Raw genomic sequence first — 26,267 nt, 5'->3', positions numbered from 1 at the left:
TGAATTTCGGAGTGTGATTTGAGTGTGACTCATATCAGTGGGTCGAGAGCTTTGTTTGTTCTGCGTCACTAAACATAAAATCTAAATGCTGCACGATGGTGACATTTTTAATTTATTGATTTGATTTTAATGATGCTGTTTTTATATCTCAGAGTTAGTATAGAAAAGTGTATCTAAAAGTGTTAAAATTCTAGTAAGAATACAAACCAAGTGGCTTCCTTTACCTTATAAATGCAGAACCAAGTATCCCGTCTCTCTTGTAAAAGCAGTTATGTTAGAGCAATATGTCCTAATATTCAGGACGTTTTACAGAATATTACACTCGCTGTCAATAAAATGTGCTGTCAAAACCTGCTGTCCCTAACATCCATTCAGCGGATGGCAGCTTGCCATGTTTGCTGATGCTGGCTCGACTTCACCGTGAGCTTGAAAATAGTAGCCCGGCAGATAGAGGTTTTTTTTTTTTTTTTTTTTTTTTAAATAAAAAGGGGGGGAGAAGAAGAAGCTGAGGCAACCTTGGCTCTCGTTCACCATTACCCAGGAGTCAGCGCTGATGTCTTTTCCACCAATGTCTGATTTCCTCAGAAAACAGTAAATCTTGTGAAGTTTATTTTCTTTGCAGCATCTGTGTTTTATAATGGTCCTTTTAATTTGTTTTCACTTTGTCCAGTGGGATTGCTTTTATCCTGCACTTTCTGGTCTCCTTTTTTTTTTTGGTTTCTTTTTTTTCTTCTTTTCTTTCCCCCCCTTCTGGAAGTGAGTATTTTAATAATGATAGTTTTGGGAATTAGCACAGCCAGACTTGACAGCGCTTTTCCTTTTAGCAGAAAAGCTATTGTTCCTCTTCTCTCGTCTTCTCCCTTCCTCTTTTCTTTAGTCCCCGCCTCCTGTCTGCTGCATACTTCATCCAAAGAATATCCGTAAAATGTGGACTTAGAAGGAAGGGGAAAAAAAACACAATTATGGGGAAATAGTATATATGTGTTAAAGTATTCCCATAGCAAGGCACTCTATTACAGACTCAAATCCGGCACTGTTTCTCAGCGTTAATCATTAAAAGCCGCTGAAACGCAGTCTGTCACATAAACCCTGCATCATAATTTCCCAGGGTGTGTTTTTCATATTTATACAGAACATCTTTATATGCTTGTTAGACAAAAGTGGATGGTATGTGTTGCTTGTTAATGGCTCGTTCCAGCATCGAAAGCATGGCCGGCACTTTCCCTGATGCAAATAGAACAGCTTGGGAGAGAAAAACAAGATATCAGTGACAGGTCAGGCAAGTGTGTGCCATTAGAAGAAAATGCAAATGAGCGAGAGGGGGGCAGGATCCTGAGTGGTCAGGTGACGGCGTGACCCAAGCCGTCTCCTGGAGTGAGGCTTGCAACGGCTGCGGATTTGCATCGATGGATCTTCTTTCCATCAGCCTGTCACGTATGAATGCGCGAGCTCTCGCGCATAAGTCATTAATCAAATAACAGCTCTGAAGCCAGCATGGCTTGGAGTGACCAGGCACCTTACACACCTAGACGTGCCACTTCTAAGACTCTGGGTCAAGTAGGCCACGCTGACGTTTCCATCTACTTTGCATCGCGGCTCAGTGTTTTCGAGACGTGCGCGGGATTCGATTAGAGCTCTGTAAACCTGCTGTGAATGTAGCTGCCCCTGCTTTGTGTTTTTCGGCAGACGTTAAAATGATGGAGAGGAAAGGTAATACAAGGGCAGAGTATGTCTTCCTGGAAAGATGCTAAATTCATTAAGATTTTTCCTTCCCCTTCTCCTCGTCTTTGTCCGTCAGAAGCACCATTATGGGTTTTCAGGCTGCTTCCTGTTCAAATTCCTTTTCTTTTCTGCTGCTCTTGCGCACAAAAGGTAGCCGCGTTTGGGGTGTAGTGGTTTTGAAATGTGAAGGGCCCTCGAGAGCCAGGCACTGCGTGGAATAGGGCGGGGGTTTGTGTAATGTCTCCAGCAAAAGCCTGGCTTTATTGAGGGCCATGAGTCCTAAATAGCCGCTCTTGGGTTCGCACAAAGCCAGCGTTTCTGGGCATTAGTGCAACACAGAGAGTCTGGGTAATGATCTAAAACCCTTCTAAAACACTGATGCAAGGCTGTTCTCAACGCTTTCTCTCTCAGATAATCAGGTTTTATGTCTTAGAATTTTCTCATTGAGGGCTTTTGCTCCCTGAAGTCCTGTAAGATTACTGAGATGGGCTCAAAAACATTGCAGTTTGACGAAGGAAACATAATGGAGCAAAGAAAACACTTTTTTAGCAATTAAGATTATACATATATATTTTATGTGTGTGTGTGTGTGTGTGTGTGTGTGTGTGTGTGTGTGTGTGTGTGTGTGTGTGTGTGTGTGTGTATATATATATATATATATATATATATATATATATATATATATATATATATATATATATGTATGTATGTATAATCTTAATTGCTAATATATAGGACTAAAATAAAGGAATACACATTACAGCTTCACCATCTTTGATAGATCAGGATCAGTTTTCACGCTCAGCTTGTATCTGCTTGTGCCTTGTATTTAATTAGAGGGAATTCTTGGGTAATTATACAGTAGAAAATATTAGTGTAGATTAGCTACGTAAGTATAAGTTCACATTTATACATTTTAGTACATTTATATGTCAACACATTTTTAAGGCCTTATTAGACCCTCATTGTGTGTGTGTGTATATATATGTGTGTGTGTGTGTGTGTGTGTGTGTGTGTGTGTGTGTGTGTGTGTGTGTGTATATATATATATATATATATATATATATATATATATATATATATATAAAATACATATATTTTTGTGCACTTTCCAGTAGTGTAGGTCAGATATTTTAACTGTTTGGGTCTTTACATTTATTCTGCTTTTTGGAAACTGGATATAACTCAAAATTTATAGAACTGTTACTTTATGGCAAAAATATTCAGATTGTTCCTATATACAAAGTTATTCCTTACTAATGTTAGTCAATAGTGAAATCTACTTAAAATAAACAATTACAATACACATATTGTCAAAGTTTGAAAGAAAACTGATGGCTCTGATGTGTTTCTGATTCATTAGCATCTGCATTATAGCCTGCACTGCTTAAGCAAACAAGCCTTGTGTTGCTTCTTTATTACACTTCATTTTCTTTACTGAACAAATTTTGGAAGACCATGATGGTGCAGTTGATGGTAACTCAATGTTTATATATACTGTATACACTATAATGATAATAGTTTGTGAACACCTGCCTGTATGTCTTTTTGAACATCCTATTTTACATTTAGTCCCCTTTAACTGTTATAATAACCTCCACTCTTCTGGGAAGATGTTCTACTAGGTTTTGGAGTGTGCAACAAGGGTGTTAATAAACTGAGGTACTGATGTAGGATGAGGAGGCCTGGGGGGCAATCAGCTTTCAATTTATCCCAAAGATGCTCGAAATGGTTGAGGTTCAGAGCTCTATAGTAGATCTTCCACCCCAACCAATGGAAACCATTTCATAATGAAGTTGGCTTTGTGGACTGGGGCATTGTCATGCTGGAACAGGTTTGGGTCTCCTAGTTCATGTGAAGGGAAAATTACTGCTACTGCATCCAATGACATCCTATACAATTGTGTACCTCCAACTCTTTAGTAACAGTTGTTGGAAGAAGCCCATATGGCCAATCCTTTTGTCCCTATAGTTTATGTGTAGTGGTGAATCAGGATGAATTGCATGGCTGGTGATTGCGGTTGATTAACGAAGGCCTCTCTAGTGTAGCATCTTGAGCCAGTTAGCCTTAATCAGGCTTCTGCTGGACACTGATGAGCTGGTCTAAAGGATGTCTGTGTGTGCTTTGGGTGTTGGTAAAATCACAAGAGAAGCTGAGGTCATGTCGTTGTAAAATGAAACAGGTGAGATTTGGGGATTTTCGCCTTCTCTGATTAAAAGGAGTTGTTCAGTTGGAAAAGGCAAGAAATGCAAATTCTATGTGCTGAAGAACATTTGATCTCCTTAATAATTTGCTTTATAGTATAGTCACCCCTGGGTTTATGATTTAATACATATATCAAGGTATTTTGCAGTGTGGGATGATGTTCTAATATTTGAGATTATGTGATCATCTTGTAATTTTATTGTAGTTATGTGCTACAGAAATGTTTCAAGATTAATAATTGTATTTTTGTATGCCATTATGTCTGTAACAGTTACTGAGTGCTAATTGAAAGATAAAACGAAAGCTATTATATTTAATAGCTTCCTGTTTAGCAGGTGTGTTATGTTTCGCTCTAACAGGAAGATTTATGATCCTTTGTTTGTAAATGTAAGAATTTGGCTTGGGAATGCTGTAATTATGCTTTGTCACCTATGTGGAGGATTAAAGGCAGTATTCACTAGAGGGCAGGTCAGAGCGCTAAGTATACGTTTTCACTCTAATGATTGAGACTGCTTTTTGCTAGATTTATAAGATATATATAAGATTGTGTGTGTGTATATATATATATATATATATATATATATATATATATATATATATATATATATATATATATATATATTTTTTTTTTTTTTAAATTGCTGTAATAATAACGTAAAATGTTCAGCCTGAAATGTATAGTCCATGCACCAAGCACATGGGTCGTGCTCATTGTTTTAGATGGCAGATAAATACAGGATACGGAGGGCAGCCGTGCACATGCATTAAAAACAAGAACAACCATGGTATACATTAATATGCTTATAGTGGGGTACAGTGGGTTTTTGTCTAGTGCAGCTCTTTATCTGTACTTCTTTTAGGCAGTAAAGACGATGTAAAACATCTGCCATTTGATGTATTTCAGAAACTCCTCTCCATTGTTCTTAGTATGAAGTACAATTACAGTATTGTCATGGTCACTAGCAGCAGGTCACCGCCAACACCTGACTTAGCAAAACAATCTGGTATAGCCTCTTTTCGAGAGCGATAGAACCCATAATCCATCAAGAAGACCTTTTTCTTTGTCCTGCACCCTGGTGGAGAAATGAAGTCCCTTTCGGCTTTTTACGTTTAAGACCTTTAAATAGCACCTAATAATTGTTGTGTGGTGTGATATTTTAGCCTGATGGTTTTTCCCCAATCTCAGACTTAATGAACTTACACAAGGATATGTTTTTCATAGAAACTACAAAGCACTTTTGCAGAAAGTTTCCAGTGTAGTAGTTAAAAAAAAATCAGATACTCATCTTTTCCTTTTTTTTTCCAGCTAAACTCACCAACCAAGACTCTTATAACAACTTCACCAACAACAACATGGGGAATCCGCGGCTGTCCCCCCTGCCCAGCTTGACGGTGGTGCTGCCCCTGGCTCAGATTAAACAGCCCATGACTCTGGGCACCATCACCAAGCGCACAGGGTGAGTTTCTACACACACTGTTCAAAATAAATCAAAAATTTTGCTACCATTTGGGTCCAAGTGTTTGTCGGGTACAAAATTGTGCCCTGTTTGGCCATATTTGTCATTTACGATAAGTGGCTTGTTTTCAGAAACAACCTAAACCTGTTTTTTTTTTTTTTTTTAAACACTAAGCTGGCTTCTCGTGCTAGCTGTTTAGCTGATTTTGTGGTGTCTTGACTTTAAGGGTGATGTTTGCGTAGTATAGTGTAGGAGTGCTGATTTTTTCGAAAGCCTGTATTGTGCTTTTATTCATTAATATCACCGGATCAGTGATTGGATTTATTGACACTTATACACCACAGTCTTTCAGTTTTCCTCTTCAAATATGTTGCTTGGCCATGTCATCTTTCTGCGCTGCTCTACTTTCGACAGGCCACATAGTTAATGATATTTGAATGTACGTGTTAGCGAGTACCGCATCGTCCCGTAATTGGTGTAGTGTTTGATTTGTTTTATTTTTCTGCGCATGTAGAACCTAAGACAAAACTGCTGAAAGTGAGACATGTAGCTTATTTCATGCAAACTGTGTCAGTTTTCAAAAGCGAGCACGAACAAGTTTGCATCAGTAGTGCGGACGGACTTTAGATTTCTGACTTCCGGAATGCGTATGGTTCGACTGGTATGCAAACCCGGTGCCGTGTTCTCCTTCATGTTGTTCTTTTCTCGCCTCGTTATTCAGGTATAATTGATGAATAATACCCGCCAGGCGCGCACCATCGCTTTGCGGATCGACCTCCGTGTAATATGAACACAACCTTAAAGACTAGTCAACCGTATCAACGACTGCACTAAGCATTTCCATACTGGCTCGTCATAATTACGATTTATTCCAATTGTTTATTTTTATTTAAATGGAAAGTTTGAATGGGAAATCCGCTAACGAAACAAGTGACGCAGCAGGAGCAATGGCAATGGGCAGGAGCGATGATAAACGCTGATAATGATGTACTGTTGGGTGGAGTGGAGGCTCTTGTTTTCATTCAGATACTTTGAGATTTATGGAAATGTGATATATTTCATAGATATGCAAAAACTGTTCATTTTTGCATGAATTTGAACAATTCCCAGTGTGGAGTTACATTACCTTTGTGTACAGTGGCAGCACTCTTTATTTTTGGCTTCCCGTTAAAAAAATATGACTGAGTATTTATGGATATCAGTGTTCAATCTCTCCTTATAAAACTATATTTTATATTAGGACATTATGTCTCATAGATGAGGTCATATATTTTTTTTATAGCAGCAGTTTTGATAGTAGCCCCAGTTGTAATCCCACAGCCTTATAATAATGTGCTAGTTTTAAAACATAATCAGTTCAACAATCCTTTTACAATGATTAGTCTAAGGTCAATAACAATAAAGGTGATTTATTTAATAAAAAGTAAAGTTGGTACTTTTTTGTTTGTTTGTTTTTGGCAGAGGATATTGCGCTTTCTCGTTTAAAAGTAACATGGCAAGCTCGATTTCTTGATTTAATTGATTCTTCTTAAAAGACAAAAAGCGAGAGGCTGTTGAGGAAATGATGCAAGCGTAAGTAGCATTTTTATTTTTATTTTCATTCGCATCATCTTATTTTTTTTATCGGTCTGTCTGCAGCGGTGGCCAACATGAGAAAAAACTAAGCAGAAACCCTACTCTTTGAGTTAGAATCTGCCTCAGATGATATCCTTCCATCTTGCCTTTCCTCACAAAGCCTTAGTGCTGCACATTTCACTGTAACAGCTAGTAGATATTTGACATCAGCAGCCTTGTACCAGTGCAATACAGAGCAGGTTGTAGGTTGGAAGCCTCCCCTACCCTCGTGTGTGTTTGATTGGACATTTACACTGACTGCTCAGGAACAGTAAAGGCCCATCTGTCAGAGGACCTCGGCACAGTGTCTGTGTGTACAACACTCTGAACACATGCATTTACACCTGTATGAACAATCCCTGTTGGCAGGACGGAGGTGGGACACACCAGGTGCTCAGCCTTTTGTGTGTGTGTGTGTGTGTGTGTGTGTGTGTGTGTGTGTGTGTGTGTGTGTGGTGCACTGCTGTGTGTTTATACACTCATGTCTAATTCAGCCTGCAGATACAGACACACGCATACACACAAACACATACACAAACGCACAAAAGTAGGGTCAGGGATAGGGCAAAAAATAATAATCCTAACACCCTTTATTGGCACAAGTTTAAATCTATATATAATTTAAATGTATATAATATTACATATTAAGTAAATCATTTTTATTTTTAAAACAGTATTGTAGCTATTTAAATAAAAAAAAAAAAAATAAATATATATATATATATATATATATATATAAAACATTTTTTATTTTTTTAAACTATATTTTATTCATATATATTTTTTTTACTATACTAGTATTTTAATTCATTTATATTAGTATATTAGTCATTGGGAACACTGATGCTTTAAAACGGTGGTCCCCACCCTTTTTTGCACCATGGACCGGTTTATGTCAGACAATATTTTCACGGACCGGTCTCTAAGGTGTGGCGGATAAATACAACAAAATAAAATGATATGACTGGCATAAAACAGTATTTTCTTAATATAATAATTAACGTGAATCCACTGTGTTGTTTTTTGTTCAGTTTGCTCGCTTGGGGGTTTGAATTTAGCACTAATGTATTATGTGTTAGCGGCCGGAGCAGCCCCTTTAAGAAGGTAGCGGATGTGGGTAAGACATGTGACCGAGGCATCATGACATGCATCAAGAGTGAGTCATAGACAGATGTGGCAGAGAGAATCCGGTAATTTTCCAAAATAAAACATCGTTCAGAATCTGATAATAAATAAAACAGAAATAATGTAATGTAAGTTATGTATTCTTTCTGTGCAGCCCGGTACCAATTGACCTGGGGGTTGGGGACCACTGCTTTAAAAGATACCATGTATGACCAGAAGTTTCAGGACACCTGACCATAACACCCTTTTGTGTGTATTGATCATTTCACTCCTAAATTACATCTCCTTTGCTGGTGTCTCCATCGTTCTCTAAAGGTCTTCCATAACATTTTGTAGCTGTGGGGACTTGTTCTCATTCAGCCACAAATTCTGCATTGTAGTTTATTTCCAGAAGGTGCTCAGTGGAGATTAGTTCAAGGCTTTGTGCAGGACACATCTTGAGTGGCCTATTGTAAAGCTCTGACCTCAACCCTGGTGAACACCTTTGGAATGAATTGAACACTGCATCGAAGGCCATCTCTCCCAACATCAGTACCTGGCTCTACTAAAGTCATCCTAGAGACTGAGCACAGATCTTCACAAGCACACTCCAAAATGTAGTGGAACATCTTCCCAGAAGAGTGAAGGTTATTATAACATTAAATGTAGACTTGGAATAGGATGTTCATAAAGCACATATGAATCTTATAGTCAGGTATCCACCATTTTTTTGCAATACAGTACATAAGAACAAAGGACACAAATAGTTTAAAGCAGGGCACCATAATGTCTGTTAGAGCTGCGTTGCCATCTTATATAAATAATCAACGTTTCTTTTATTAACACTATTTTGTAAATTGTCGGTTGTGTGAAAAAATAGTTAAGAATATCCAGAGTGCTTATAAAGTCTCACAACGCAACAAGTCACTGTTAGGTGGAATATTCTGACATGTACCGAGTTCCCATAATGCACTTTTTTGTTTGCTGTGAATAGCTAGTAAGGCACCATTTCTACACAGGGATTCTCTCTCTCTCTCTCTCTCTCTCTCTCTCTCTCTCTCTCTCACACCCCCACTCACTCCAATCAGAGTAAAGCCATTGGGAAATAACGATCCTGATTGGTTCTACACAGCAGCCAGTGAAAGCAGTGAAGGCGGAGCTTAGTGCTGTCAGTTACGTAAACAGCCTAAAAATGTAAAAGGCTGTTCCTCTGTACCTAGCAATTAACTGGCTAGATATACAGCTTACTGAACCGCCTTCTGATGTTTATGTTTTTATTACACAGCTTTTTTTGTCTTAGTTTGTGTTTGGACCAACAAGGACACCTGTTATTTAAAAGCATGACTTTAGTTTGTAATTTGATAGAACTAATTTCATGGAAGTGATTCCCTAGCACATGCGGTGATTCGTATTTCTTCAAAATAAGCTCACTGCAAGTAATCAGCTGATATCCGGATCTCGAAATGGGTTTATGCATTTACTTATGTATGAAAAAAAAAAAACACTTGTGTTACCACCATGAACATTTCCCCCAAGCCACAGGCGCTTCCATGGGGACTTACAAAACACACACTCGCTTTTCCATTTATCCGTTAACACAGCTGGACACTTTGCTGAAGCAGTTTGGCTGAACTACATCACTTAGAGATGGAGGCAATTGAGGACCTATTCTCCAAACTGCTGGACTGATCATGTACGTCTGCAATGCCTTTATTCGCCAACTCGAGTCTCGGTGTCACTATGAATACTGCTGTAAATCAGAACATCACACGCAAAGGCCCGTGTAAGCCAACCCAACTCTAACAACTGTCCTCAGCATGCTGCTGCCATTCTCACCATGCTGAGTCGATCAGTGAAGCATACGTGGTACATTAGCAGCTGCACTCTTACTGTTCTCCAATATGAAGCAGATTGAAACAGAATGTTCATCTGTTTGGATTTGTTTGGATTGTGATAATAATGATGTGAGATTTGAACTGGACCCTGTACACCTGTAATCATGTGGAAATGCACATCAATAGTTTTACACCAAACAAAATGGAATAAAATCTGATCTTAGTGTTTTTAACTGTAGCATGCTTGATAGTGCCAAATGGGCTGGTTCGAGTATTTGAGAGAGCGCTAATCTCCTGGCATTTTCACACACAAACATTCTGACAGTACCATAGACTTTACTAAGACCAGGCAGGTTTGAGCTGATAGAAAGTCAATGATAGCATCAATAAGCACTCACTTTAGATGTGCTGAGCAGAAAAGCATCTCAGAATGCACAACAACAACATGGGTAATCCTTAAAGACGATGGGCTTTATTAGCAGAATACCACTTTAGGGCTGACTCTTGTCAGACAGAACAGGAAGCTGGAGAGTTTGGCGAATGTTTTACACTGATCCAAACTGGAATTAGGGCTGAGGAAATCATTCAATAATGTTGGGAAGAACTGATGACTCAAACAGTGTTTATTTAGTTGATCATGGTCTGTGAATTCGGCCCTCGTTATCGCTTTTAGATTATTTATTTTTTTACTGTTAGTAGTCAGTATTTATTTGTACATTTAATTCTGTCTACATTTACTTTTTGGGCCTTAGATTCATAATATTGATAAAAACCAGGATCCAGGTCATGATCTCTTATATAATTGCTCTTTGTTGTCAATCTTTGCCGAATGATTGTTTGTGTGATACTTGTGTGCTGACTGTTTTTGACAGATTAATTGGACATTAATGGTTTTTCATGTATGTGTGTATCTCTCCCGTCACGAAGACCCTACCTCTTCGGGGCAGGATGTTTTTCCATTAAAACTCCATGGTGAGTTTTTTCAGTTCATTTCCAGCATGCACTTTGTATTCTGTCCGTGAACGACTGCATCCAATTCATTCATTTGGTATTTTAGCTTGCTGTTAACAATCATTTATTTTGTTCTCTAAAGCCTGCTGTAACACTTAATATACTTTTTTTTCCTTCTTTCTCTCTGTGATCCATTGCATATTATTTGTTTAGTGCTGATCATATAAAAGACTTAAAAAACCTATGAAGTTATAAATAAAAGATAGGTATTTTTAATATGAAGGTAAATACAAATATTTGAACCGATTTCTTATTTTTAGTTGTTTCAAAGCATTTCAAAATTGAAGCATGTTTTATGGTTAGGCAGTAAATCTTGGATATTCCTTCCTTTTTTTTCTTTTTTTCTTTTGACTTGTGAGTCAGTGAAGTTGTTTTCTGTTGTGGTGTCACTGTGTTCATGTGATCGTAGAGATTGTGTCTCTGCGTGTGAAGGGTTTAGTCCCAGAAGCACTGTGTTTCAGGAGCATCACAGAGCTTCACTTGTGCGGTGCTTGACTCCAGGCCAGTTTCCCACAATTACTTATCCATTGCTTGCTTCATTTATCTTGTTTGGACTGAAAGACAATGATTGTTTTGTCAGCCACATCATCTTTGTGCTCCGATTCTTCTTAATTTGTGATTTCTACTAGGTGGTGACTCGTAAAAAAAAAAAGTAAATAAAAAAAAAAAGCCGCCGAACTCCACAGGGGAGAGGAAGAGTGACGGCAGAGGCAGTCATGCATGCTGTTCTACTTTTAATGATTAATTGTGATTATTGTGCTGTTAAATTCTTGATTGTGATTGATTAGAAGGTGTTAGTTTTACCTCCTGACAAAGCTGCAGTTATAGGAAACAAATCCCCATCTACTAACCAATCACAAATGTTCTTTTATTGAACACAAAACCTGTATAATCGTTGGTAGGGTCACACTTTCTTTCCTAAGGACAAGTTTATTTAAGATTCTCAGGTGACAAGAATATGAAACAGTCAGTAAACTATGGGAAAGTCTTCAGAGCAAAGACTCACTGATGAGGTTAAGGGATTGAGGGAATTAAGGATTGAGGGTAAGTGATGATAGAAACAAACGTATTTTACTGCTGTCCTGTAGCAATAAGAGACTTAATACCGATAAGAAAAAGGCTGTTTTTTGTTATAAAAAAAAAAATCTGTTATCTTTTCTAAATTGCTGTGTCATAAGGGGAATACAATTTGGTGGTAACTTTGCATCAGGCAATCAGAGTTTGAAAGAAAGACTGCAAAGTTATTTCTGTACAGTATAAAAATGTTAGCGGTATTTAATACAGAGTGTTTATATCTTGCAGGGTCAGTGATAAAGCAATAGTCGATCATGATTATAGCATTTGATACTTGGATTAAAAACATCTGTTATATTGTTTAATCTTATCTCCCACACCTGCAAAAAAAAGGCCAGCCAACACCATGGGTGTATTTGACTTGTACAGATTAATGGCATGAGCATCTGGTGTGTAGATCGAAGATAAGCCAGATTTATGAATGGCCTAATTTAACTGGCCCACTTACAAGGAATCCGAGGCCATTAAAAGCATCCCATTTTTGATCATTTTGGAAGAAAATGCCCATTAGATGGTCTTTGCTAAGGTTTTTAAGCCGCCTCGATTCTGCCTCGGAATAAAAAGCATGTGCTGCCTGGGACTGGGAACGAGAGCTCCACCTTACGATCAAGTTTTCTTCCTTCTTTTTCATCTTTCACTGCTTAGAGAATCTAGAGAGCTTTTATTATGAGAAGCTGTAATATCCCTAATGATTTCCTTCCTATGGAGTTGTTAATGCAAGTGGCACCAGTTCCATTCCCTTCCCTCCACTTCATTTACATGGATCTTTTTTCGACTCGCTCTTAATTGAATAAAATAACTCTGGGGATCACGCAACGAAAGTCGGACCTCGAAGCCGAAAACGCCGGCTCGTCTCTCTGACGTGTCCTTTTGACGATGCGTGTTTTTAAAACGATCGTACCTTCTCCTCTAACCGTGATCCATTCATGCTTTCCACGAGTAGGAGTGTGGTTAGAGCCCCAAACCGTTATTACACAACCGCATGAGCTCATCGTTCAGTTAAACCTTGCCGCACTCCAGGCCTGCGGAACTCGCATTAGTGGCGCATTAGTTTCATCGTGGAAAGAAAAGTCGCACAGCAATGAGCGCGGCTTTCTCAGTGGTGTTGTGATGAGGTGGAACGATGGAAATGGAGGAGAAAAGCCCTCGTTCTTGCCTCAGCGTTTGATGCACGGCCGCGTAGTTTACGGCGGAAAAAAGCACTCAAATGGCCACCATAAGCACATCGTGTACCGCAGCAATGTGCTCTGCCAGTGTTTGGGGGGGAAAAGATTGCTGTAAAACAATAAATGCCGAAGATGCTGACGGACACTGCCAGATGCTGCTGACATTTTTCAAGCACACTCGGATCATACGGACGCCTCGGCTGATCCTCCGGCTCTCGATCAACGCAGTGCTGTGGCTATTTGTAGCTCTGACAGGATCTAGAGCTCTGCCGTGTTTGTTTACTACAGGCCCTGAAAATAAATGGTGGTGGCTTCTGGTCCTCGATGGCGCCTTGCCTGCTCCCAGACTCTAATGCACGAGGACTTTGATCGTGGACATTAGAGATTGAATTATGCCCTTGAGGAAAAGCTATTAGCTCAAGTCAAGAGGAATCATTTGTTAAATTAAAAGTGGAAATGACATGCGAGGAGTCTTTTCAGTGAATTAGTAAGACAGAAAAAAAAAAAAAACCCAGTCGGACTCTCTGCGTTAGGAAACAGCAGAAGGAGAAAGGAAATACGAAGAGAGGAAAAAGGAAAGCAAGTAAGGCTGAAGAAAGAAAATTGGACCCCGTTCACTAACATTCATCTTTCTTTCTCCAGCGGCACACTAAACGTGTTTATTTTTTTTATATTTCATTGATATTGGGTTACTTTTTTTTTTCCCCAGGATGTTTTCAGTGCCAATATTTATTCTGAAAAGCCGCACATATACACGGTCTGCGGCCTCGCTGCAGCCTGCGTTGTCTGTCATAAGAGCTGAAACCCCAACACTTTCAAGCCACTTACAGTGTGAGTAAGAGGAAGAGTGATTTAAAACGCAGACATATCAACGCCAGCGGTTGTTTTACTTAAAGAACCAGAACATTGTGAACCAAGCTGTGATCTGCCTCTGCTGGCAGCTGCTACTGACCAAAGCCTCATCAAAGAGTTTTCCTTGAAAACCTCACTGGCACGACGCGTCTCAGTTGGTGCTGTACAGCTCTGACCAGCTCCATGCGCCGCTCACCCTCTCTTAATAATAGGTTGTTTTATATTCAGAGGTTGCCATTTATACATTAAATCATATCCTAAAGAGGAATGTTATTCGCAGATTTTATTAGTGCAAGCGCTTACTAAAGAAAAGTGAGGTGATAGTGTTTCTCCTCGACTACTCTTGTGATTTATACAAATGAATAAGCTGTCTTCCTGGAGTCAGGTTCTGTTACTGATGCTATGATCTGTTACGTTTGGAGGCTTTAAGACAAAAAACACCCTGAAATATAGAGGATTGTGACATTGTGATGATAGTATGATGCTGATTTGTTGTTTCACACTTTGTTCACAGTTATATATATATATATATATATATATATATATATATATATATATATATATATATATATATATCAGCTTCTTTTTCTTCATTTTTTGGCTGCTCCTGTTAGGGGTCGCCACAACAGATCATCCGTCTCCATACCCCACTGTCCTCTAAATCTGCCCCTTTCAAACAACTACCTGCATGTCTTCCCTCACCACATACATAAACCTCTTCCTTGGCCTTTTCTTATTTCCTCCTTCTTGGTGGCTCCATCCTCAGCATTCTCCTACCGATATACCCCATGTCCCTCTTCTGCACATGTCCAATCCATCTCAATCTCGTCATCCTCACCTTGTCTCTAAAGCGTCCAACATGCACTGTCCCTTTAATAAACTCATTTCTAATCCTGTCCATCGTCGTCACTCCCAACGAAAACCTCAACATCTTCAGCTCTGCTACCTCCAGCTCCACCTCCTGTCTTTTACTCAATGCCACTGTCTCTAAACCATACAACATCTCAGGTCTCACCACAGTCCTATAAACTTTCCCTTTCACTCTCGCAGATACTCTTCTATCACAAATCACTAGTGCCCTGTTGACCCCAGGTACCTGAACTCCTCCACCTTTACCAACTCCTCCCTGCAACCGCACCACTGCCAATAGAGACTCCTGTCTGACCTCGTTCACCAAATTGTCCATCACCACTGCAAACAGGAAAGGGCTCAGAGCCAATCCTTGATGCAGTCCAACCTCCACCTTAAACCAATCTGTCGTTCCTACTGCACACTTCACTGCTGTCACACTGTCCTCATACATGTCCTGCACCACCATCACATACTTCTCTGACACACCTGACTTTCTCATACAGTACCACAACTCCTCTCTCGGCACTCTGTCGTACGCTTTCTTTAAATCCACAAACACACAATGCAACTCTATCTGACCGTCTCTATACTTCTCCATCAACATCCTCAAAGCAAATAAGGCATCTGTGGTGCTCTTCCTCAGCATGAAACCATACTGCTGCTCACAGATGGTCACCTCTTCTCTCAGCCTGGCTTCCACTGCTATTTCCTATAACTTCATGGTGTGGCTGATCAACTTAATTCACCTGTAGTTACTGCAGGTCTGCACATCTCCCTTATTCTCTCTGTTCCTCATGCATCCTCCCACCTTCCAAAATCATGTTAAACAGTCTTGTTAAAAACTCCACTGCCATCACATCGAAACATCTCTATGCTTATGCAAACATGCATCTGCATCTTTTGTTGCTCTAACTTACAGCACATCCTTCCCAGCTCAGTCCCTCTGTCTAGTTGTTCGGTATAAATCTTTTTCCTCTTCCTTTCCAGTGTCCAAATTCTCATACAGCTCCTCATATGGATTTTCCTTGGCTTTCGCCACATTCCTTTTCACCTGCTGCCGCATCTCCTTGTACGCCTGCCTACTTTTCTCATCTCTCTGCCGATCCCAATTCTGTTTTGCCAACCTTTTTCTCCTTATGCTTTTTTTGCACTTCGTCATTCCACCACCACGTCTCTTTGTCTTCCTCTCTATTTCCAGAAGTCATACCGGCAATGTGTCAATAAAAGAAGTTTAACCCGAAAAAAAAAAAAGTTGAATTTAATTCAGAACTAACTGCTAGATTAAATATCACATGCTAATTATAAATATTCATTCTTGCATTTTTTGCTTTAAAGAGCTGATGTCAGTGAGAGTTGAAGCATTTTTATTGTTCCCTTTAAATGGCTGCTGTGAGCTAAATCTGTTCTATATGTGCCCAGTGTTTTATTCATACTCTTATTGTCCATCTGTTCAACCAGAAGGAAATATAAGACACAGAGAAGACAGACCAGACCGTGTAAAGTAATATATTTATACATCAGGATCAGTACAGCTCTCAAACTCCCATAACCATGTTTATGCACTACTTATACAGCACTAATAAATACACAGCAGTAGCAGCTCTATTTTTTCTGCACCATAGACCTGATCCCATGCGTGGTACGAGCTAAACAAAGACGTCATCATCACTCCTCTTCCTAAGAGTAATTTATGACTTGCTGACAGCTTTAGAGGAAGTGAAATGGTGAGAGTTGAACACAGCAGCAGGTCACTCAGCACCTAGCAGTGTGTCATGCAGGGCAGAAGGGGAGAGTTCAACTACTGGACAATCTGTTTACATTAGCTTTTAAACTAACCTTGCCTTTAAATCTTTTATATTAATAAAATCCACATGATTAGATGTTTTTTAAAAGCAAAAACCATTATGCATACTTGCTGCACCTTTGAGTAGTGTAATAAGTAGTTATGGCCAGATACAGATAGTAACATAAATAGAACTAATAAATAATTGACTACTTCTTCTAAATATACTTCTTATATTTTGCTTTAACCAGCTTCGATAGATCTACACTCTGGGCAAAAGTTTGTGGACACCCAACTATAAGATTCCTATGCTTTTTAAACATCCTATCTAGTTCCTGTTTACTGTTATAATAACCTCCGCTCTTCTGTTCCACTAGATTTTGGTGTGTGCTTGTGGAGATTTGTGCTCAATCAGCCACTAGGGTGTTAATAAAGTCAGGTACAGATGTGGTCAGCAGCCTGGGGGGCAATCAGGGTTCCAATTCATTCCAAAGGGCTTTAGTAGAGTTGAGGTCAGAGCTCTAAAGCAGGCCACTCAAGATCTTCCACTCCAAACCATGTCATTTTAATAGAGTTTCTTTGGGCACAGAGGGCATTGTTATGCAGGAAACTTCTTCAAGGAAAGGTAAAAATTTACTGCTACTACATCCAAAAGACAAATACACTCGTGTGCTTCCAACTTTGTGGTAACCGTTCTGGGAAGACCCACATATGGCTGAAAAAATTCCCAATAATTAAGTGTATTTAGTGTGTATATTCACACACTGCATAAGTATAAGTCTCTTGTGTCTTCTGAATGCCTTACATGACTGGATTTTACAGTAGACCTTAGGATCGAGCCACTTACTCCTCATTGTAGTTCCAGTTCAGCTTCCATATGGCCACTCTATTACACTGCTGAGCCATTTTCTGTGTTAGGTTTCGTCAAACCGGCTTTGGCATGCACAATAACTCAATAGACAATAATAAATTCTTTAAAGACCTAATCTAGAATGAGACGTGCACAGGCAGCTGCTCAGCCTCCATTTAAAGCAGATTTATAAGCAAATGACAGCAATTATGTGACCGGCTACATTTCGCCAGTACGTGCGAGAAGCTTTTAGGGCTTTTGGACTTTTATACTTTTTTTTTTGTCATCAACTTGAAATTTTGATGTGGAGTTATAATAAAAATTGACACAACATAAATTTTTATTGACATAGACATTTTCTAAAATGAAATAAGCAACTGTTGGATGCTATGCATAAGTTAAATATGTTTAAAATGAATTTCAGAATGAATAAATATTAATAAATAATATATAAATTCATTTATCAATAAAATAATATACACGTAACACAATAAAAAAAATAAGAAGTAGTGCTAGCTGGGATGCCTCCAGTGGTGGACTGTAACTGTATGTTTTTGACTTTCAATACTTTCAAGTATTTTTTTTTAATTGGGGAAACTTTTCTTTAATACATTTAATCTGTACTATCAGTCTTTTTACTCCACTGCATTTCCTAAAAAAATATGCCAGTCTTCATTACTTCGAAGCAACTACATAAATTGCGTTAAATGAGAACCTGCCACGAGACCACAAACGTAACCTCACAGTTCTCACAAAATTGTTTCCACAGAGTAAAGCTCGCACTGTGTGCCTGTACCAGCTAACTCTCTTTCAATAGGGTTATGATGTGCAGGAAAATGGAACATGCATAAAATATTAGAATATTTACCTCTGATCGATGAGTACTTTACATTCTGATGCTTGAAAGTCCTTTTGTACATTGTACTCAAGGAGAAATGTAAAGCTGGACTTTAAATTGACTTGATATTAAGGGGGTTGTACTTTTACTCAAGTGCAGATACTTTGTGTAGCTTCAGTGAGTTTTTTTATGGACTATACATCACACAAACTAAAAAGATTATTGTTCTTATTTATGTTTTATTGTAAATATGAGTGTGTGTGTGTGTGTGTGTGTGTGTGTGTGTGTGTGTGTGTGTGTGTGTGTATTTTATATTGAACTGTGGGTTTGAGGAAGCGTTTACGTGAAATAAACATTATATTATTATTATTATTATTATTATTATTATTGTTGATGTTGTTGTTGTCTTATTCTGGGATGTGCTACAGTATGTTCTTGGATCCTTTAAAATGCATCATTCATGTGCCGGGAATGTTGTCTTCATTTCTGCATCTCAACTCTTTTCTTTTCACCAATGTGGCTTTGAGTTTTCACTTTGCTTTCACTCTGAGCCTCAGATTCCCTAAAGAAGCAGAAGCCGTTCTCTATCCCTTTCAATGAACTCTCTCTCTCTCTCTCTCTCTCTCTCTCTCTCTCTCTCTCTCTCTCTCTCTCTCTCTCTCTCTCTTTCTCTCTCCATCTAGATTTCTGACTTTCTCTGTCACTCTGGTACATTTATTTTAATATTCTGTCCTTTTCCTTTCCTTCGTTATTCTCTCCGTTTTTTAAGTCATTGGTGTGTTTGTTTCCTGCAGTAAAGCCAAGCCACCGCCCCAAATCTCCCCTAGCAAGTCTATTGGAGGCGAGTTCTGTGTAGCTGCTGTGTTTGCATCTTCACGCTCTTGGTTTATCACCAACCCTAACATGAAGAGAGAAAAAGGTCAGTGCTCAACACACACACACACACACACACACACACACACACACACAATTGCGTAACTTGTACACTATTATGTAAAGCAAATCAAAGACCATTTTCATGACTCTGCAATGCTGAGCGAGTAGACAGCGTATATTTAGCTTTATAATTCATATTTATTAAGTGAATTCCCCAAATGAAATAAGCGATGGATGTGTTTTTTCTGTAGATCAGTCTCGCCAGGCCGTGGTCGACTCCCTGTACATTGCAAGCTGCTATGGCACTCTGGTGGAACATGTTCTGGAGCCTCGGCCAATTAGCACAGCACAGAAGATAGGTGATGACACACCTCTGGAGTTAAACACGTGCCCCAGGGCATGCTGGAATCTGGCCAGGTACAACCATCAATCCAACCATGATGCAAGCAGTATTGTGTCATGAACTGTATTTATTTAAAAGCATCCAATATAATCAGTCTCTCCAGCCCCCGCGCTTCGTCTGAACACGAAGCACTATCCTATTGCTGACTTTGTTAAATGAAAGTGGATAGAAAGGTTTAGAGTTGCTTTGATAACTTTGGCCTTTGATCAGCTCACAAATGTAAACTGATAGCATCTATAGCGATGTATGTTTGGGTCAGTCCACATGGGGCAAACGAAATGGAAAGGCTGCCAGACATGTGGGAATTAAGTCCATAATTGCTCAGCAGGAGACAGCTCTATACATATGGTTCTTTGATATGCGCTTCCTAAATTGATTTCTGTGTTTGTTTTGAGTAGAACACCGCAGTGGAACGAGCTGCAACCTCCTTTCAGCAGCAGCCACCCCCTGGTGCAGGCCTCAGACTTGGTGCAGTACTATCAGTACCTCCTGGCTGGCTGTAAGTACTAAATGTTGTGTGTGCGTGCGTGCGTGCGTGCGTGCGTGCGTGCGTGCGTGCGTGCGCGTGCGTGCGTGCGTGTGTTTGAGCATGAAACCATGTCTTACTAAATAATGTTCGAAATTCAATTAATTAAAATTTTTGAATTGTGATTGCAAGGGTAGAAGGGTTGTAAGGGTACCCTCCTGAGGGTATATCTATGTTTTAGTTAATCAGCCTATCAGAATGTCTGTCTGTCTGTCTGCCTGCCTGCCTGCCTGCCTGTCTGTCTGTGAGTCTGCCTGTCTGTCTGTCTGTGCGTTTGTAAGATGTCAGGAAAAGACTAATATACACCTCTGTGTGTGTGTGTGTGTGTGTGTGTGCGGCGTGTGCGCGTGTGTGCGTGTGCGCGGGTGTGCGGGTGTGTGTGTTCACCAGCATCTTGAACCAGGTCTTTGCCACTCAGCCGTAATGTTTCTCTCCTAGACTCATCATGCCACTGAATTAACTCAGCATTCAAATGAAGGCAATTTATGTGGCTTTTAAACCCATGTAATTCAATAACAAGTACAAAGAGAGCCGGAGCACATCTAAAAAGCAAGCGGAGGCAACAGCGGGGCAGGAATTCAAACTGATGAGCATGTATCTAATAAGTCTTGAATAAATGAGCGTTTTAACATTAGCGGGTGAATTGTAAATATAAATCAGCAATTAGCCGTCCAAGTCCTGCAGTCACAGTTTCACATTTGTTCTCTCCCGCTAAATCCGCACTGCCTCACGGGTGAAATGTTCCCTCCGAACAGCCCGAGATGTGCCACTGCGATAAAGTAGTGAATGTGAGTGGACATGGCAGTGGTTCTGTGTCACTGTGTTTTACTAGGGGCAAGTGTCTTAATGAGATCCGTGTTAACATTTCTGTGTAATTATAATTAGCTGGATAACTTTGCTGCTGTTTTCCTTGCTGTGCTCATGAGAAACATTGAGTCGGTTCAGCTCAGCGTATGCGTAAGTGTAGATTGCAGCACCTTGCTGTATCAAGTGTAGGACGTCTCACTTCTCACTAATCTATATTTATTTAAGTTTATCCTGCCTGTCAAGTTATCTGATGCAATGTCTGCTGAATTAACAAAGCATCCTTTCTTACGGTGGGTGGTAAAAGTGCCCAGTGATGCAGAGAGAAACCGAGCCCGGCTGCCACCTTCAGTTAAACACAGCGAACAAGCCTAGAGAAGCCTGCCGCTTGCCTTTGCTATGAATATAAATGTTATCAGGCTCTCGTTTTTCCTGTAATATCAGATGAAGCCGACTACGGAGAAGAAACAGAGAGAAAGATGACAGAAAAGAGGAAGCGATAGCACAAGGACACCAGCAGTGGGCAGTTCCCAAGCCCTGTGGGCTAAGGAAGGACAGGGTTTCCTGCGTGTCCTCAGCCCACGCGGATCTGTGGCAGCGCCATGTGATTGACAGGCCCGCTGTTGCCTGTATATTGGATGACCCAGCTGATTAAAAATGCAGCATGTGGATGGTAGGGTCAGAGGAGCTGGAGCCTGCTGGGCTGGTGATAAAAGCAGCCGTGGCGCCACTTCATGGTCACTATCTCCACCTGTCCATCTGCCCAGGCTTCGACTGCACTCGGAGGAGGAGCATTACCCAGCCTCCACCGATTATACCCAGCTGATGGGGAGATAATGAGGACGAGCTGGCCTGCGAAGGCTCCTCAGGAGGCACTGACAGAGCTCAGGGAATCCTCGGCTAGCGACATTAGAAGTCTTTATTATCGGATGCAGGCATCCGTGTGTCTGAGAGCTCCCTAATGAACGAGGCTGAACCGTGTGTGAAGGTGTGAGGGCTTTCGAACAAAGCCACATGCTATTGGACATCGTATTTTGGCTTTTATTTTGTCCTTTGTCGATATTTGTATAGCAGTGTGCAGTGTGTACACGGACAATTCTGAATGGCCACAGCATCGGGTCAAGGAATACAAGCTCTGAATAATTTACCTCCCAATACTGTGACTGGCTCCAGTTTAGCAGTGCTGCAGTCGGAGCCTCTTGTGCAGCATCTTCAAGACTCATAATGCTGTAATTGTGGCCGGAGAGTCTACCAGGCCTGCAGCTTGCCTGTGCATGCAGCGACCTGGTCAATAGCCCTAATTGCCTCCATGGGGCAGGAAGCGTAGCCTGACTGCGGGGGAAAAAGGCCATGGCGCCGTCCCTGGGTCAGCACACAGGCACTACTGTCTAACACTTTAAGGCCATACTTCACTGAAATGGCTGATATAATACTTAGCCGTTTGGCTCAGGCTTCTAGTTATCCAAAAATGGTGTTATTACATTGGAGATCTAGGGCATGTGTCTTACTAAATATTTGATAACACTTTGTATCAGTCAAACTTAAAATGCACTTTTACCAGAAAACACGGTCACATTTCTCATTAAACAGGATGTGCTGTATAAATAACACTCAAGCCTAACAATGGATTTGGTATAACTTATGCATTTCACCCTTCACCTAATGACCTGCCTTCTCTGCCTTTTGCCAGGTGCAAAGCTATGCATCATGTATTGTCCCTGTTAACAAATAATGTACAGATCCTAAATTTTTACTGTAATAGTAGGACTAATACCTTATTAATCCGGTTATGACACAGTCCAGTAATTTCCTGAGAATTGTACTACAATTACCGAAACCCCACCTGATTATGACCAAGAAGTTCATGTGAGAAATTACGTCATATAGAAACTTGAATATGTACATGATAAACAGGCTCTGTCTTATTTTTCCTACATCCTGCTCCAGTGTTGCTACTGTATATCCCCTGCTGATATACTGTTGTCCCTGGTGTACCACTATCAGTATTCAATGGCCATGCTGTACCCTGGCTGCTGTGCTTGTGTCTCTGTTGTAAGAATTACAGATGTGCTGCTATCTCTGGTGTATTTCTGCAGCTGTCCTACTGTTTTTTTTTGTTCTCCTCTAAAGCTGTCCTACTGTCCTTGACATCCCCATACCACTGTTCTACTGTTCCTGAAATCCCAATACCACTGTTTTACTGTTCCTGAAATCCCAATACCACTGTTTTACTGTTCCTGACATTCTCATGTCACTGTCCTACTGTCCCTGACATCCTCATATCAATGTTCTACTGTCCCTGACATCTTCATACCACTTTGATACTGTTTCTGACATAACGATACCACCAGAGGTGGCAAACGTACACACATCCATTACTTAAGTAGAAGTACAGATACTCATGTTTTAAAATACTCGGGTAAAAGTTGAAGTACTTATTAAACTTTTTTACTCAAGTGAAAGTAAAGAAGTCTTGGCTCTGACATGTACTTAAGTAAAAAGTAGTTATTACTTCTACCTGTTTTAGCTGTTAACTGGACCTCACATCATATTAATATTAATGATAGATAGATAGATAGAGAGAGAGAGAGAGAGAGAGAGAGAGAGAGAGACCTACTACCCATCCATCCATCCATCCATCCATCCCTTCCTCCCAAAATAAAATTTACAAACTATAGCATTATCATAGTAACCAGCATATGAGCTGTTTATATTTTGGAATCGATCCAAACCAGGTTTTGTTTGATGGAGGCTTTTCCATCAACAATGGAACTATTAACGTTAACCTTGATTAATTTCATTAGCATAACAAGACAGCATATTGTATTTAGTCATATTATTTGCCAATGTTTTAGAACCAAAATGACTAACCATGTAATGGTTTTGAAATCTAGGTTTAATTTATAGTGTTTATTTTAGTTGCCAGTGAACGTGTGTACATCGTATCCTCGCAGTGATGCGGCAAATTCATGTGGTTAGCTGCTGCTTCCTGTCCGTAGCCTTCTCCACTTTGTACGCTTCAGTATTGAGGATGAGTTTTCGCTTCTATGTCTTGGCTATGATGAACCCACTGAAACCTAATCTACAGACCCAGCTACTGTTCTTATGTTTCAATTATTGATTAGGCAACACTTATTGTCGCCAGGCTGCAGGGCCACAGGGGAGGATGCAGAGCAAGACTTCACTGTGTTTAAGAAGTAACAGGACCTGACTTTTTTCTATGCTGTTGGTGTACAACACATGTCGTCATGCTGCTAAGACTGATGTATGTGTGTGTGTAATGAAGCATGTTGGCATGGCTAAAGCCTTCCTTTGTTCTGGCTCTTTTCGTTGGCTTGTGTTTTAGCGATTGAGTGGCAAACGAAAAAGCCATCTCCTGTTTGGGTGATGAATCAGTATATGTTACTCACTAATCTTGGCACAAATACCTCTTGATGTCTATTGAACACCTGCCATGTATTTGAGATGGGAGTGAGACAATGAGAGAAAGAATATAAGAAGCTCCAGATTTGTAGTTGAGCTCCTGACAGCTCGATTATCTACTCCTTTATTAAATACATTTTGCGACGACGCCATGTGCTAGCCTCGAGGTGCGAAGACAAACAACGGATTCCGCACATTAGTCTTCATTTTTAGGGCCTGCTTACTCAAGCTTGCTAGTGCTCCATCTGTCTCTGTGCTACACACACACACACACACACAGAGACATAAATCTACTCATAGCCCAGAATGTGCTTTCTCACTCTTTGTGTTACACAAGATGTTTACTTCATTTCATTCTGTTTTCTTCTTCATCCCAGTGTTGCCTCCAGGAAGTCCAGGGCCCATCACCAGGCAGGGTTCCTATGACAGCCTGGCCTCAGACCACAGCAGTCAGGAGGATGAGGAGTGGCTCTCGCAGGTCAGTACTAGTATTTACTAGTAGTATCCTAGCATTTCTTTATGACATCATGAATGATCCAGTTCCTGTATCATGATGGGGTTACAAGAACACTGCAGTCTGTATTATGGGTTATTATTATAGGTTGTTTTTTGGTTAGATTATTTTCCGGCTAATGAAACAAGTAGGGAAACTGAGCCACTACTAGAAATATTCTTTCATTCTGTGTTTCAGATTTTTAGTACATCAGGGTTTCCCCAGGGTCTTAAAAAAGTCTAAAATTAAAACCATAATTTGAAGTTTAAAGCTTAAATTCGCTATTCCAGGTCTTAAATAATTTTAAACAGGTCTTAAGTTTCCGATACCCATGTAATTCTTCCTCTATCGCTCATTGAAATGCTCCCACAGCACTTTAAAATGTTTTTGTTTGCTAGTTTCAGTGGTGGTGGTTTTTTTCCGCTAGTTTATTTCTATAGCGTTTTTCACAATGCACATTGTCTCAAAGCAGCTTCAAAGAATGTTAGAATTGTAGAACAAAAAAATGTAAATATAAGTGAATGATGTGTATTTATCCCTTATGAGCAGCCTGGGGTGACTGTGGGAAGGAAAAACTCCCCTAGCTTGTATGAAGAAAAAACCTAGAGAGGATCCAGATTCCGAAGGGGAACCCCTTCTCATTTGGGTGATATTAAGAGTGTGATTATAAACCATAAAATACCAATACCAAACCACAGAAAGAGAGAAATACCACGACCAACAGAGTGTGTGATTGTCCAAATGTAGTCCAAATATAATTATCTGTATTACAACTACAAATGAGACCAGCATGCAACAGCTTTCTGTTGTTGGCGCAGAGTTCTCTTGGATTCTACCCACAGACGTAAAAAACAGATTTTATTTTTCAGCTGTGGGAAGTGCAAGTTTAGTGATTCATTAATTTAGGGCTTGGTTAGGGCCAGTTGCTGACAACGCATTTGCGTGTTTCTGATGTCATGATATTGGTCTAAAATTTCATCCTTAATGGTCTTAAAATGGTCTTAAAAAAGTCTTTGATTCGACTTTGTGAAACCTTCAGAAACCGTGTACATCTGATGTACAAATTTGATTTGGTGTACAAATGTTTTTTCTTCTTGATTATTTCCACTCACAAGCAGAGCAACATTCTTCAGTTTTGGCTTTTTCCCTTAAAAGGCATTTCATATTGTTTGTATTCCATCATGAAATGCATTATTAACTTCCATAATGTAAATAGGAAACATTTTCCTTCTGTTGCTATTCTTTTTATTGGCCACTCTTTGGTAAAACATGCAGCTCTCTACATGACAGCTACAGCTTCACATGATTCACTTGTGGTTCAGCATTTACAGCTTTAATGGGTTCTGGCTAATGAATGTTTCATGAGCTAATGATACACA

At 39.9% G+C, this 26,267-nt stretch overlaps 1 protein-coding gene across 5 annotated transcripts in view; it reads left to right on the top strand.

Annotated features, from left to right (window-relative positions):
• The window catches only part of bcas3 (BCAS3 microtubule associated cell migration factor), a 207,224-nt gene that overhangs the window by 56,972 nt on the left and 123,985 nt on the right, over nucleotides 1-26,267 (top strand). For 4 of the 5 annotated variants that reach the window (XM_046862520.1, XM_046862524.1, XM_046862522.1 and 1 more), the window contains exons 16-21: nucleotides 5,234-5,384; nucleotides 10,865-10,909; nucleotides 19,158-19,282; nucleotides 19,491-19,656; nucleotides 20,041-20,141; nucleotides 24,773-24,873. In XM_046862520.1, the coding sequence (XP_046718476.1) occupies nucleotides 5,234-5,384; nucleotides 10,865-10,909; nucleotides 19,158-19,282; nucleotides 19,491-19,656; nucleotides 20,041-20,141; nucleotides 24,773-24,873 (689 nt within the window). The remainder of the gene's footprint in view (nucleotides 1-5,233; nucleotides 5,385-10,864; nucleotides 10,910-19,157; nucleotides 19,283-19,490; nucleotides 19,657-20,040; nucleotides 20,142-24,772; nucleotides 24,874-26,267) is intronic. The other variant, XM_046862521.1, reaches the window with a different exon arrangement.

Source organism: Silurus meridionalis, chromosome 12 (genome assembly GCF_014805685.1).
Source record: "Silurus meridionalis isolate SWU-2019-XX chromosome 12, ASM1480568v1, whole genome shotgun sequence".
Lineage (NCBI taxonomy): Eukaryota > Metazoa > Chordata > Actinopteri > Siluriformes > Siluridae > Silurus > Silurus meridionalis.
The sequence above is the reverse complement of the archived record's forward strand: the minus strand, read 5'-3'. Positions and strand labels throughout refer to the sequence as shown.